Below are 16,125 nucleotides of genomic sequence, written 5' to 3' on the forward strand. Positions count from 1 at the left end.
CATCTCAAATTTTGTGCATGTATGCATGGAGACATATAATATTAACACGGAGAAGATCAGGACATGTTCTGTGAAATTCTGCAGAATACACATTTGTTTTTGGCAGAGTGCAAAACCTGGACTGTGTGACATAACCTTGAGTCAATGCTGGAACTCCTTTCTTTATTCTCCTTTCCTGCCCTTGCTTACATCTCAGATGAATGCTCATAACCCCGTTCTCTGACAAGTTCTTCCAAGAAGGAGGTGTTTCTATTCCGGCCTTATGACTCATGCCTGCCATGCCCTTCCCAGGCCAGAAGGAAATACAGGAGCTGCTCTGGGACTTCAATGGACCCTGATCCAGGGGTATAAATCACATTTCTATGTAACAATTTAAACATTAATATGTTAAGTCAGGCTCTAACTCAGTGAAACTGCCTTATAGTGAATAACTTCTTCTTCCTATATGAGAAAGTCACAAAAAAAAAAAGAGATTCAGACATTGATTCTGAATGTTTTTGAATATGATGATGAATCAGTGATGAACTCCCATGTAATACATGATAAAAGTAAAATTAAGCATTGTTACTTTTCCCCTAGCCTGTTGGAAACTAGCCATATAAATTATAAAACAGACCCAGATATAGGAAAAATCAAATAATGAGATAATCAGAACTCACAGTAAAATGCCCCTGTTGAGACAAAATACTTAAATGAGCTACATTGCAGCATTCAAATGCATTCCTACACTTCATTGTAGCTACTCCTGCATAAGTTTTAGTTCAGCAGTGCCAAACAGGAAAATTACCTTTAGGAAATGTCGATTGTCTTCTCATTGCCACTTCTGTTCTTTCTCGTTTTCTTACTTCTACCAGTTCACACTCTCATTTTTGGTACTTCATACCTTCATTCTTCTGTTTCCTCACACTTTTAATGTCACTTCCAGTTTAGACAGATGAATATTCCATTGGCTTTAGCAGTTGGACATTTTTTCTACTGAGCCTGGGATTTTTTTCATGCCTCAAGCTTCATGCTCTGCACTGATATGAGACCCACCCATATTTTCAGGACTCTACAGTCATGCCATACAAAATATTAGTTCAAATCTGATAAAAGAAGACCATGGTTATGGAACTTATTTTGTGCTAACATTATGTCTTGATCAAAGGGCTTGCCTCTCAGCTGGGAGTTTGAATCAGTCAAGGCAATGCATGACCCACCCAGTATTTTTGTACTCACTTACTTTGTATTAAAAAAAAAAGAAAAGAAATAAAGTTTAAAATTTTGACCTCTTTATTTATTGTGCGTTTTTTTTCCAGAACTATACTGTGCAAATCCTTACATGGTGTGTTGGATGTGGGCATTACCCATTTCATTTCAGACTAAAACATCAATGTAAAGATCACAAACAGTAAAATTGTTCAGACTTGGAAATGCTATTAAACTTTACATAGTGTGTTAACATTGTAAAATGAAGCTGTCTCTCTGCCCCACACCACTGGAACAATAAATGTATTTTCAGAAACATACCCATATTCTAATTCAATTTAGAAGAATCATGGTTGAGAAAAGCCCTGAGAAGTCTCCTCCTGCTTCACTTTGCCACATCCAAAGCTTCCATAAGTACAAGAAAAGTGAAACCCTGTGAGTGTAGCTTGCACAACACATAATTGGATCCAGTCACCACCGCACCAACAGCCATGGACAGGGCTGAAACTGCATCCTCAGCTAATCTTCCCATGGCAACAAAGTCTATAATGAGTAGGCAGGCTGGCTTTGTGTTGTATATCACAAATACATAAGCACAAGTATGGCATAAAGCTGGGTGTTTCCATGAAAATTTCATTTGAAAGCAAAACCCCTGCAGAAAGCCTGTTAGGAAGAAGCCCTGAGAAAACACTAAGGAGCCAGCCTTCCCTCTGCCAAAAATGCTGTTAAGAAATGCTGCCTTGAAATCAAAAATTGTGCTGAATGAGTGAAGAAGTGGTCAAAGAAAAAAAGCAGATGATGCAGGAAACATCTTCCACCCCCCCTTGATGCTCACACACTCAGACACACACACATATGCAGGTTGCTCCCTTTTGCAAGAATTATGGATTCCTGACTATAAATGTCAAGTAAGGTTCCTCATGGTAACCCTGCCAAGTGTTCATGTTTGATAGACTGCACAAGTTCAAAAAGTTGTAATTTACCCCTCTTTGTACCATGATGAGCAAGTCTGTCCATTAAAACAATTGTTCTTTTAACTTAGTGGATTTAAAAGCCTTGGCATAACTTCAATGTGATTTTGGTATGATTGCATATGCAATAAAGCAAAAAGCCAACAAACTAGGCCAGCTTCTGAACTCTGTGTCCCTAAAACCACTGGGATTTTTGTTCAAGCAAGTGGTTCAGAATTTGAGCCTGATAAAAACAAGCTTTAGCAGCAGCACAGACTGGCCTCAGCCCTGCTACTCAAACCAGTGATCTCCCATGCAGGTTCTGTTCCACTCCAGGCCACAGTTCCAGCACCACTCAAACCTGCACTGAGGGCGAGGACATTTCATATGCATGCAGCCACCTGCAAAATAGCAACAGAATGGCTTTGGTACTTGGAAAACACTTAGAGATGTTAATCAACAATTAAGAGCATTAAAATCAACTTTCTTCGACACTAATTTACCAACTAAGTAAATTATTTAATAAAAGAAAAGTACAAACCCAAAGAATATTCCCTGGCCTTTCTAAAACCTGCTCCTCCTCTCTTATTGGGCTTTAATGTGCATTTTTCACTTGAGGGACTGCAGGGGTAGAAGGAAATTAAAAAAGACTATGCTAGGGAAAGGGAAAAGAGATGGTAGTCTGTGGCCTTTCAAAGCAGTCCTGGAGGTACCTCCTCAAGGTTACTCTACACTGGTCCAGCTGTGAGCCAGAAGATAAACAAAATTAAATCCTTTTTTGAATTTGGATTCAAAGATTTGCAAGATTTGCAAAGTTGGTAAATCAGGAGATAGACTTGCTGACTGCTGATCACACAAAAATGACATTAGTAATTTAAGTTGATTTGACTAGTATCTGAAGGTGCCTTTTGATCATATAAATGTTTTTTTGCATGTTGGATTTCTTACTTCTCCATACCACGAGAGCAGCTTTAATTTCTCTGCTCATAACCTTGATCAAAAGTTTATTTTGTAATATATAAACATTAACATTGTCAAAGGTCATTACAGAACTACACTTCAAACTGGAATTATGTTGCTTACCACACAAAGAGATCTTTTGTATAATTCAAACTGAGAGAAAAGTATGAAGAAATGCTGAAATGTCATCTTGGTTTGACTCCAAATGGTGATGGGAAGTACAGGGAGTGTGTGTTCCCTACTGTATGAGCTGCTGCCCTTACACCATGTTTTTAAAAATGCCACTCCAGAATGTTTCTCAGAAGGCAAAAACAAACAAGAATTAGTTTGTTAAAATAGGCCTCTCTGCTTCACCTGACAAAGAGAGAAAACCACTTGTGATAGCAAGGTCTATTTGTCAGTTTGTATCTTTGTGTAAGAAAGGCACTGTGCCAGAAAGATTTTTATCGTATTTAAATGTAAACATACAAATGGCCAGCCTCCATGTTCCAGTTTATTTAAAGTTTAGATCTAGTCCTCTCTTACAGTTTGTATTAAGCCATCACTGGGTAAAACTCATCTCTGTCATGGTGCAGGACCCAAACCCATTAGGTGCCCTCTCTAAAACGTGTGCTCCCCCTACTAAGCTGCATAAATCTTGTTATTCTTTGCTGCATGGCAGCTGAGATCAGCAGTCAGGAGTGGAGAGTGCCTCAAGCTATGGGACCTACAGCTCTGTGAGTACAGCAGCTCTCTGAGAGACATGGATGTGTGTCTAAACTCACTCAGACTGGGGCCTTCGCTGTGGGAAAGTGTTTCTCTCTTTCACTTCAGCTATTACAGGAAAGTTACTGGCAGCCAGAAATATTCTACAATGCCTGAAGTTTATGTGGACTGTTACAGAAAAGTTATTGGCATTGTCACTGTCCCTTGTAAAAGACACTGTCCACAGACTATGGGGAAGGAGAGCAGAATTATTCTCCCATGTGGAGTCAGTGTACTCCTCCCAAATGAGGACTGCTGGCAGACATCAGGATACAGTTGTCAGTCACTTGACAGCAGCTGTACTTTGGCAGCTCTGAAGTGTTTCTTTTAGTTTACAAATGGCAGCCTAGAAGCTGGCATGTGCAGTACCCATGACCAAAGAAGAAGGCAAACACTGCACTTTTTAAGCTTTGTGATTTTGTTTGCAAAATGACAGAATCACTGAGGTGGGAAGGTCCCTTAAGAGAACATCCAATCCAAAACTTGGCTCAAAGCAGGGCAACTAAAGTAGGGTGCTCAGAGTCTAAGAGAAAGTAAAGGTCTTACCACTCCTTCAAGCCTAACCAGAAGGGGGTTTTGTTTGGCTATGCACAAACTCCTGAATATAAATAGTCACCATTATAATTTGTCTATTTCTAACCAGATTAAAATTTCTGGTTTTCAGTCTGTTCTACAAATTTGTAAATAATTTTTTGACCTAGGCCTCTGTTATCTCTCTTCTGCTGCCCACCTTGCTCTCCACGCTACGCCAAATCTTGTCTCACATTCCCACTCTTCAACTCAAGCTTTCTTTCCTTCTGCTTCTTGTGCTTGAAGGTGTCTCCCACTTTCCATCTGCCAACTGCTTCTTCTTTCATCAAACCCCAGATTTCAGGATTTTGTCCTATTTCTTCCCCAGTAATATTTCTGCAGTGTCACTGCTCAAAGTGTTCTCCCCTTGAAGTTCATAGTGCCTTATTTGGTGTTTTCAGTGTCCCATGTGAATGTCACAAGACTGGGAAGCACCCTCTAAGTATTTGTATAATATTTTGGCAATCATGTTAATACATTTTTATTAATTAACATAAATACAATTAAATCTTGGAACAATATTAACCTATAAATCTATAAATTACAGCCTATTTACCATTCCTGTTCTTAATTTTAAACATCCCAATGCCAGCAGATTACTTTTCTTCCTACATGGTAAGCACTGATTAATGCAAACTGTTTGTCAGGACTCATGTTGCTTCCTCTAACTTGCTTTTCTACCGTGGGCATGTGGCTGGGTTGCGATTAATCTCACCCAAATTCAGCCTTATACTGTGTAGACATCTACAGCAGGACTAATTCTTCACACCCTACTTTTAGGTGTGATTTTCTGGCCTACATATGTTCTGCTTCATCGGGAGATGAGTTTTACCCTACAAATGTCTATTTTTCCCAGTGACAATGGAAAGTCTGGGTAACTAGCTGGCTATTCTGTCATATGAATGCTACATCCAATGCCCCATTTCCCCTATCTAAAATATAGCTGGACATTTTGTGAGGCTTAATTAGTGGTTTTAGAACTGAGTGATTTAGTTAGCATTTTCAAGATAATTTAGTTAAGGTGACACAAGGAATTATTCAAGCTTTTTGTTCTCTCCCTCTTTTGGAATAATATTATGCATATATACACCTGAACATTCATATGTTTATACTGTAAAATGAATTTTAAGAGACAGGTAAGTACAAGATCTCTAACAGTCTTACCATTTTTTTCTACTGGAATATTGCAGTTGGGGCATGGCTTGGTTGTCTTCTTGATTGTTTCTCTAGATGCTTCTTCCCATCGAGCTTGCATGGCTGCATATTCATCAACTACAAACCCCTGCAAAGAGAGAGAGAGAGAGAGCACTCATTGGGGCATCAAGCCATGCTGCAAATGCACCAAGACAGGTAAAGCAAAAGGGAAGGCAAAGGAGGAGTCAGGTGAACCTGGCTGACAACATCACATGTTAGACACCACAGGTTTGATTCTGCTTCAGAGATTAAAGCCCTTCTTGAAAGAAAAACAAAAACACCAAGGAAGTGCAACACTTGATAATGCAGGATGGTGGGGTGCCTGGAAGGAAATTGTTTTTCATAATAAAGTGTACTCTTTTGTATTGGAGGTCTGAGTTTCATTCCAATGTAACACAAATATAACATGCACAAAGAATAAACAAAAATTTTGGAAAAAAAGCAAAAAAACCCCACTTGAGTAATGAAATGCTCAGAATGACACAGAAGGAAAAAGTCATCATGAAGAGTATAAAAGGGATTCCTGTGTTTGTCCTATTTATGACTGGGACAAAATTACATAATCTACACAAGTGGCCTATTTGGCTGCTTCCTACCTAAAATGATAGCACAAGGACAAAAGAGATGGCAGTGCCTTGAGTCATTTTCATCACACAAGGCTGGCAACCATGTGAACAGTACCTATAAACAATGCATGTAGGTTCCAACCTTGAAGCTCTGCTCTCTCCATTCATAATATGGTGTTATTCAAGCATGTGGGAAAATGATGAACTTAAACAAAACTAATTTATAACAATTCCTGTAACTTAGTGTATACCTTCTAAATACTTATAGGCTTTTATGTGGATAGACTTTTATATTTATTTATATGATAATTTTTAATATATTTATTTCTAGTAAGACCGAAAAAGGAAATTGGCCCAACTTTAAGCAATGCAACAAAGCCATAACTCCACTTGAATTTTGGTCATCTAGTATTGATAAAACAGAGTAGAGAGTGAGTAGTGCCTTGATTCCATCCTTGGCTGAAATGACCTCAGTTAAAATGGAATAACAAAGACCAACATCTGCAGAAATTTATTTCCAGCTCATCTAGTGGCCATTGCAATATGCATTTAAGGAAAACCAAGCCAAAACACAAAACAACAAAAAAACCCTGCACTGCCTTATTTTAATCAGGAAACACCAATAATATGTTTGCCATTATTTATTTTACAACCTACATCAGTCTCCTCAGTCTATGAATGCCTTTTTTGCTCCTCACTTAAGATTCTCCAATTTTCTTATCTTTTTCATGTAGAGGTGACAAAAGTGAATGAAGTCTTCTTATCTGTATCCTAGAAATGACTTTTACTCTTGTCTCTCTGCTTGTAGAGAGGGAACTCGGCCCTGCACCCTGCTGGATTATTCAGCAATTTGGCAGAAAGATGACCTCTATACAACAGCACATTAGTAAGTTCTGGGAAATAGAAAAGGCTGCTCAGGCTAATAGCAAAGAACATAATCTAGTATTGATTTTTCAACACCTACATCCTTAAGGAAGGATGACTTTTGCAAGCAATCTGAGCCAGCTGAGAGAGGCAGAGTGGGAGAGGGGGGAACGCTTGACCTGGGCCTCAGTTTCCCCCGTGATGAAAATAAGATGATATCTCATTTTAATGGGAGCTCATTGCTTAACCTGCATACAATTGAAAATCACTACAGCAGTGACAAAACATTGCTATTCTTTTCAGAGGCACTAAATGAGAAGACCAGAAGTATTTTAAATTTTTGTAATCAGTCCAGATGAGCTTCACACTGGCTGTTTTCTCAAACAGTCCAAATCCAATGTTTTAGTACTTGCAAACATACTTTTTTTCTCCATCTTCATGTCTTTGTTGTGATCTAATAGCAAAGGACACTGAGGCAAATTTTCACATACCAAACTTCTAACTTTATTTGTATAAACATTTTTGATCTTTGTTCTGCAAACAAAATTGTGAGACCTTAGGAATAACTAAAAGAAACAACTTCTAGCCACACACATGCAGCTCACTAAGAACAAATTGCTGAAAACAGCAGTGAATTATTATTTTTAGTATTTTCCATTGCAAAAAGTCTAGCATGAACTAGATGCAGTAGCATGATATTTCAGCCCATTAGAGCTGAAACACCCCTCCTTGCTGAATGCCTGTCTTGCTGAATGCTAAGTTAAAAACTTCCTGCTGCATGAACCAAATGCAGAGAAATGGCACAGTGATGGAGTCCCTCTGATTCAGTGAAGAAATCATGCCATCCAGATCCATAAGCCTTCAGTGCTCACGTGCTTTATTTAGTGCTCCACACCCAGTGATGGCAAGCACACATATTCTTATCTGCATTTTTTCTTCCAACGATAAAGAAAAGGTGTATGGCAATTCTTCATTACCTGTGTCTATTTAAATCATGTTCTTACATCCTAAACTAGCAAACCTAACCTCATTGAAAGTGGCCTAGGTCTGTCAAGCAGAGGGGGTCTCTAGCTTTGCTTGTTCTGCCTGGTCTTGGATAAGAAGCTCAGAGATGCTCCAGGTGTGCATCACATGTCAGTCTGCTGAGGACAGGGGACTTGGATCACTTCTGATGCTCACTCAACACAATATGCTCTTGTTCCCCAGTTAGTATGGAACATTTGTCTCAGCACTATGGAAAAGCTACTAGATTTCATCCATGCCACTTTATGAATAATTTTTTTTTGATTCTCAACCGTGCTGCATATCATGACCAGGAATGAATATCCATAAATAACAGCAAGCTACAGAAAAAGCTGTTGTAAGCACTATTCAATATCCCCCCTTCAGTATTTCCTTTGGGTGACAGGAGCAAAAGGTTGTCTTATTATCTCTGGGTCATCCTGAAGGACATAGATTTACTTCTGTTCCTATGCTGAATCTTTTGGAAAAACTACCAGGGATAAAGAGACCACAGAGACTGCCAAGGACCATACAACAATACAAAACCACGTACATGGAATGGTTTCTTTGCAGTTAATCAATATCATGCAGTACTGGAAAGAGATCTACAGGGACAAAAAGTATCTTGAAATAGAAATAAAGTGTCCTTCTTAGAGCAGCATCTCATTCAGGTGATAGAGTACACATCGACCTGTCAGTAGAACCACACTGAAGCAAATGAAGAAGATGTTTGCAGACAGCAACTAAGCAGTACCATCTAGATTAAAAACATTCATGGCAAAGCTTCTTGTTTAAAATACCGGAGGTTTTAGATACATAGTGTTAAATTTTGACAACCACTGAATTATATACTGCCTTATGTTAGCACACTTCTTTAATGATCATGCTTATTTTGCCTGATATAGATAACATCTCAAAATTGAAGACCCTTAATTCAGAATAGAACATGCAACTGTTAACCTTCTTTGTGCTTTGCTTTAAGTGGATGTAATTTCTGTATTCCTGTTTGTTTGCCCTTGGTGCTTCATCTCTCCCCAATAAACAAAAAAGCTGGTCATGCATAACTTTAAAAAAATGTATCCTAGTGAAGCTTTCTTTAAATCCAAAATACATTTGCTTTTGGTCAGAAATGCTTGGTTTTAAGATAATTTTGCTTGCAAAAATAAGCTTTTTATTTAGGGTAATAGAAATATGTAAAATTATCTCACTTCGTGTGAAATACAGAATTTTAAAAGGGTTTAGATGTCTCAAAACAGGAAGTATTACTCATTTTCTAACAAGAATGTGAGAAAAGCTATGTATACTTGAAAGCATTTGAAAGGAAGACAAAGATTAATTCATTGTGCATGAGCAATGTTCATCCCACCATAATATTTAGGTTAACACAGCCCACTAGAGCTAGAGCTCTAAGCAAAAGCAGCCTCAGCTGTTGAAGACTGATCTACAATGGATGGTGACAGTCCAACTTAAATTTATTGTGTCTTCTTGACTTCAACAGGGCTGTTTTCTGAACATGATCACATGAATAAACTGCCATGTTTATTGCTGCCTTTTACTGCAGGGGGTAAAAATAGCAGGTGTCTAGGGCACTAGATAGGTTAGAGGGTTTTGGAAGAAAATGGATTATTTGAGCCATTTAGAGTAAAAATCTCACAAAGAGAGGTGTGCATAGCTATGGGACTATTGCTCTATTTTAGAGACAGATTTAGGCTAATTCAAAACACTAAAATGTGGCTGTAGATAAGGAATAGAAAAGATATTCATTCAATGAGATTGTGTTTCACACACAGGAAAAATAAATAGAGGTGCCAGTACTACAATGATCCCATTAAATCCACATGAAGCAGCTTTGTATGAGCCAATTTGTCTAGTGTGCCTAGGGAATTCTGACATAAAATGAAAGAGCTGCTTTGTGATGACAGCAACTAGTTAAAATCAAATTGATATACACAGGGTATTAAATTGGATACAAGAAGAAAGAGTGCTCTGGTTTGGTGACACTGCACATCAATGTTCTCACTCTGTGTGTTGCAGCCATTCATATAATGAATTAAATTCAGGTAGATGGTGAATATTGGATTTGCACCGATCTAAAGCAGGAAATATAATCTAATACAGGTCATTCTTATGTAACTGTTTTCCATGAGCAGAATAAAGAACGTGCCTTCTCTCGTAAGTGGCAACACTGCTGAAAATGACTGTCAGCTTAACCTCAAAAACAAAAGCAGTTTGTCACACCTTTTTTGCTTTATTGCTGCCCAAAATAGGAAAGCTAAAATTCTCTCTATATAGTTATCATCTATTTCTCATTAGACAGAAAGTTAAGACCTATGCTCAGATTTTCTCTGGTGCATCTTTATTTATAACACAGAAATTAATTTTACAGGACATTTCCCGGTTATAGTTATTTTTCTTGCTCCTTTAATTAGGCACCTATAGGTTGAAATGTCCTGAGCTTGACATTGCGAGTATACCAAATACTAAAACCCTGAGCCTCAGTTTGTTTTTCAGGTGTTTAAGATATTTTAGAGATCAAGCTAGGTGTGCCATTCCTTGTACAGTCATGTTTTATTTAACTTTTAAAATTTACCAGATGGGAAAAAAACCACAACCAATGGCCTAATAATAGATGTTTTGCATTTCAAACTGTGACTCAGGGACTCACTGAGAGATACTATGTATGATGAACCTTTTCAGTAGCTTTTCCTTTCACTAAAATGCAGGGAAATAATTAATGTTTTTGTGGTTAGCATTTAGTATTTATCATTATCATTAGCTGCTTAGAGACCTAGCTTCACAACCCGACCTGCTTGCTGGAAATCTACAGCATGGGAGGTTAGCATCTTCCACGATGGAGAAGGAAGCCTGGCAGGCAATACCTGAGCATTTCATACCCCCTACTGTCAACTCTGAGACCTGCACACAGGAGGAAATGGGAATAGAAGGGGGGCTGGGAGCTTTTCCAGGAGCTACATTCCAACAGCCTTCAGCAGCATGCCAGGTGCTGTGACAGGCTTTCCTGGGTGTGTGTGCAGGAGCACATGAATGTGCCTTTATGTTTTCACCTGTGCAGCAAAAAACACGTCTGGGAAGTGATCCAAGGCGTTTGCTTGGAGCCACTTGTTCACCTAGGACATCATGCTCGAGTCAGGTGTGAGCCCAGAAACTCTGGTTAGAGGGCAGCCCTGGAAGTGTGTGCTGATGAAGAGGGTCAGGTTTGCCCTGACTCAGCTGAGGCACCACCAAAGGCTCTGCTTTTGGCTAGCTCTGATGGGCTCCTGGGCTGACAGAGGTGCTGGATAAATTTATACTGCCAGTTACAGAACAACAGAGCTACTGCCTGGATCCCATGTTACCTGCCTGAGGACTGTGAGGGCTGAGTTCTGAACAAGAACAGCTGAGGTTTGATTTGAAGGCACTGGGTCTGGAAAGGGCTTTGGGATTAGGTGACAAAGGCCTCCAGCTTAGGGATACAGCCAGGACAGGCAGTGTCCCACAGGTTAAGAGTGGAGTTGAAGTCAAGTTTTACAGCCCTAGCTATAATTTTACACTGGAAAAGACTGTAGATGAAGGTTTAAAACATGTATCTTTATGCCTCAGTAAAAATGGTATTACCATTTATTGTAAGAGACCACAGCCTTTGTGCAAAGCCAGCACCATGAGCCTCAGGATGCATCAGGCTTTATTTGAACTTGTCTTGGCAGGCCTAGAGATTTGGTTTAGCCTGTGACATCAGTTATTGAATGACCTGGTGACTATTCCCTGTTCTGCTTTTGTATAATTTTTGTATTACGGCTTGGTTCAACAGTTCCATGTATTCTTGTAACTGACAGGCAGGAATGACCATTATAGGTACTATTGGTCAGAACAAACTGTCTCTCACCCTACAATAAAATGCTGTGCAGAGGAGTAATGGCATGGGATGATAGAAGAAGCCTTGAAAGCAGAGGCACAGGATGATATGGGAGGCCCCACCATTATAAAACGCATTCAAGTGGTCATTTACCCAAATACAGCCTTGAAGAATGGGTAAAAACAGCCTTGAGGACAACAGAGGGAATAAAGGCATAACTGACTTGGATAAAACACACCAACATTGGCTTGTGTGTCAGAGAAGGAGTCTGCTAACACACAAATAACACTGACTCCAAGCAGATTACAGAATAAGAAGGAAAAAAAAATCCTTCAATATCAACATCATGCTCCTTCTGGTAAAGGTTTCACTATACCAGCCCATTCCAGACTGCAGCTATTGAACCTAGAACCCAGGCAAGGAGTGGAAGGTTAAAAATAACACTGGGGAAATGGGTGTTACCAGAAAGCCTGCATATCCTTTATTTTAACTATAATTTGAACTGTAAGTCCTAGTGTTATTGTAAATAGGCTAGAATTACATCACTGATAAGCTAAGACTTTGATAAAACCAGCAATACATTTTTTAGTTTGCATATACAGTGAACATGGTCTGAAATGAACACCTTTAGCAGGTAATGAGATTTTCAATGTAACAAAATGGCAGAAATTTACACCACTTAGCCTCTAACCTGTGTGTGAAAAATGGGTAAGAATTTTTAGCTGCATCAGCAGCTGAAGATGAATACTTAGAGAAGGATTTTAATGGATTGCATGGATTGCAGGGCCAGACTTGCTAGAACTGACTCCTTCTCTGACTTGCTGGAATTAAGACTTGGAGTAAGGACTAGGTATGTTCTGACAGAATTTTTAAGGAGTTTGGTAGGACAAGATAATCAGCATCTTCTTGGAGAAAGTTTTCCACAGAACCATGCTAAAACATACTTTTTAATAACACATTTCATCCAGGTTGTGTTACCTTTCCCCCCCCCAAACACTTATGACTCAGTGCCCCATATTGTGCTCACTTATTTACCTGGGCACCATTTCTACATCAGTGTCATTGCTATTACAGTTTACCTTGCCATAAACCAGCTTCCTCATCAACATGCACAGCACTGAAACCATCCTAGGAGCTACTCTGAAAAAGTTCAAATCTAATATGTGGCCACATTTTATTGTCCAGTTGCTAGCGAGCAAGAAGGTGCATTGCTTATTCTTGTAACAGGAAAACCATCTAGAAAGTTTTTGTGCTAGGAAAGCTAGGCTAATTTTAAGGTGGGGACTTACAGAGGAAGCTGGTTTATGGCTAGATTCCCCACCAGCACAGACTGTCTATGTGTGAGGTTAAAAGAGGCCAGGAAGCTTGGTTTTGTGGTGTACATTGCAGGGACTATGTGGTTATTTCTAAACCTAAATCTGGCTGGAGTCACCTTTACTGTGTCATTGATTCCATCATGCACACTGTGCCTTTCAATTCATCAAATATGATTTCTTCTGTCATCCCAAAGTTCAAACAGCTCCAGGAAGCTGCAATGGTTTTAAAACAAAGCTTCCCAACTTATATTACCACAGATAAATTTTATTTTCCCTGAAATAATGTAATTTACACACTAAAATGGGAAATAATCAGTCCTGCACCAGTAGGTAAATGTTTAAGATAAGCTTCCAATGGCCTATCTGGGCTAAAAGCAGACTTTTCAGCAGAAAGAGAACATTTTATCCTTCCCAATGGACCAAGCAATATCTGTGCACAGATCTGAAAAGTCAGGATACGCCAGTAGTTAAAGCTGGGCTGCTCTCCTCTGAACACTTGCTGCCGAGTTTGCCTTTTACCCCAAACAGCAAGTAATGCCATTTAGCTTCCCTAAAGCTTCCAAATCCTTCATTTGGAGGCTTTCAGAGATGCACAGGTGGCACCTGCTTTATCCCTCCTATGTCCTGCAATCATGGTTGCCCTCTTCCTTCCTCCTGCCAACTCACCCCATTGCCCGTTCCATCCTTCTCTGCCCTCCTTCACAGACCCACCAGCTACACTCCCCTCTCTGTACCTCAGGCTTCCTCCTCCCTCCTTTTGACATCTGCCCAAGCACAGGCCCATTTCACCACCACCATTTATGTTTCCTGGACCCTCATAGCTGTGCCATGTCATTTCACATCTCTCTTTCTTTTCCTCTTTCTGGAGCTTCCGCTCCATCTGACAGGTTACAGTCCCTCCAGTCAGCTCTTGGCTTTCATGGACACTCAAATTCCTCTACATCAGGCTCTATCTCTGCTTCTGAGAGATCTCTTTCTCCAAGTCTTTTCAAACTGGTGTCAGGCTCTGAGGGTACCATCAGACCTTGCTGCCCCAATGCCCTGCTAATCCCTGCATCCTGTTCACGGCCCAGGAACCCATGCCACTGCCTGGTGCACTGCAGCAGGGCCTATCTCCAGCTCCCCACATCCCTGCCCAGCCCAGTCATAGGCCACCTGTGGACCCACCTTCCACCATTTTGGCTCATCCCTGTCCTCATACCCTGCCCTGACACATGGAAAGTCCCCAGGAAGCAGACAGCCCCGACACACCTTAGGAGCGCTGCATGGAGTGCCACCACAGCTCTTCCTGCTCTCCATGCTGCCATCCACTACTGGTCACCCAATTCCTCTGCAACAACTCTCCTTCTTGGTTTTTCTTTCACCTCTGTCACACTTCTCACACTCCACCATGTTCACCTCTGTTACGCTGACTGAGGTCTGAACCTGTCCACAGTGTTTCATATTGTTGAACATCAGAGACCTGCAGGCATTTGCAGAAATGTGAAGGCAAGAGAAGGTCCTTTCACTACTACAGCTACTAGAGGATAAAGCAAACCCTGCATTTTTCTTATTGGAAGTAATTCCCTGAAACTGATTGTGTATCCTGCACCTCTTCTGGAGAGGAACAGTTTTGTGGCAGTGTGTTTGTTTGATCTTTAAATTCGATTGGCAGAAGTTGTGGCAATAAGATGTCTTGATAAAATAAATGATATGGAAAGGATCCAGACAGGAGTCAAATTGCATGAACAGGAGACAACCCTGGAAGTGTATTATTCGTACCTTGAAAGAGACCATGGACAAAAATAAAACAAATCTTCTCACAGCCTCCCCAAGCACTACAATCACAGCAAGTTAGGTCTGACACACAGACCTATGCACCTGGCAGGTGATGCCAAGTGGAACAGACAGCCTGAAAGCACAGGTGGATAAATGTTTACACCGATTTCAGGAAGAGAGATGGAAACTATCCCACAGGTCCTGTTCTCCATACATGCCCCAGAATGGTCTGTGTGCCCGCTTCGGGAGCCCTGAGCGCAGGGCGGCTCTGCGGGGATGCTGGGCGGTGAAAGCAGCATCTCAGCAGCCCCTGCGCTCGCCCTGCTTCTGCTGCCGCTGGGTTTGCTCGCCTGGCTGATGAAAATGAGGGAAAACATTCCTTCAGTGGCACAGCACCGCCTCGTGGAGATGTTTCATTAGTGCCGCTCTCAGTTTCATAGAGGAAGAGGAGGCGGACCTAAATCAGTTAACTTCAGCTTAGACTGGAGTCTCAATGAATCCTGCTTAGTCTGTGGTCTTGTCTGTGCAGGGGACCTGATTTGTATAGGTGCAAGAGTTATTCTGGTACCATCATTTAGCTATTCTGGAACAGTTCCTTGAGAGTGCAGGCCATTTTTCAGGAACAGCAAGAACATTCACATGACACTAGAACTGCAACAGTAGTCAACATTGCTAAGTTAACAGGTCTGATTGGGTGCAATTCATGTGCTGTGAGATCGAATCAGATGGGTGAAGTGCTCCCACTGTTATAAGGAAAAGCAATGGCAATATTCAAATATTTAAAATAAATTCCTTCTTCCTATGGTATTCTGATTCTTCCTGGTATACATTTACTTCTGCCTTAGGAGATAAAAATTACATGAACTCTAGCTTCCACAGAGCCAACATTGTTGAATTCACTTTTTACATGCCATGACACTTTCAGTACTTGAGGCAAAACTCCAAGCATAAGTAACTATATATTTATATAGATATATAGAGCTCTCTGTTCATGTTGAGATGTATTCAAGTTATAGTTCAGTTTAATTCAGGTAAGACATTGAGCCTTGGTCTCCTGCCTTGCTAGGCTGTTGAATGCTTTAAGCATCTCTCAATGTCTCTGTTGAAGTTGCTTTGTTTTTTATATAAATGTGAATGGGAACCAGAAGACTGCTCTAAGG

The 16,125-nt window shown here is 40.3% G+C and overlaps 1 protein-coding gene across 1 annotated transcript in view; it reads right to left on the minus strand.

Moving 5' to 3' along the window:
- Positions 1-1,254: 1,254 nt before the first annotated feature.
- The window catches only part of PRKN (parkin RBR E3 ubiquitin protein ligase), a 673,569-nt gene continuing 658,698 nt past the window's right edge, over positions 1,255-16,125 (minus strand). The window contains exons 11-12 of the mRNA XM_036380347.1: positions 5,577-5,694; positions 1,255-2,539 (exon numbers count right to left, since the gene is read on the minus strand). Coding sequence (XP_036236240.1) covers positions 2,430-2,539; positions 5,577-5,694 — 228 coding nt within the window. The 3' untranslated portion in view covers positions 1,255-2,429. The remainder of the gene's footprint in view (positions 2,540-5,576; positions 5,695-16,125) is intronic.

Source organism: Molothrus ater, chromosome 3 (genome assembly GCF_012460135.2).
Source record: "Molothrus ater isolate BHLD 08-10-18 breed brown headed cowbird chromosome 3, BPBGC_Mater_1.1, whole genome shotgun sequence".
NCBI classification, from domain to species: domain Eukaryota; kingdom Metazoa; phylum Chordata; class Aves; order Passeriformes; family Icteridae; genus Molothrus; species Molothrus ater.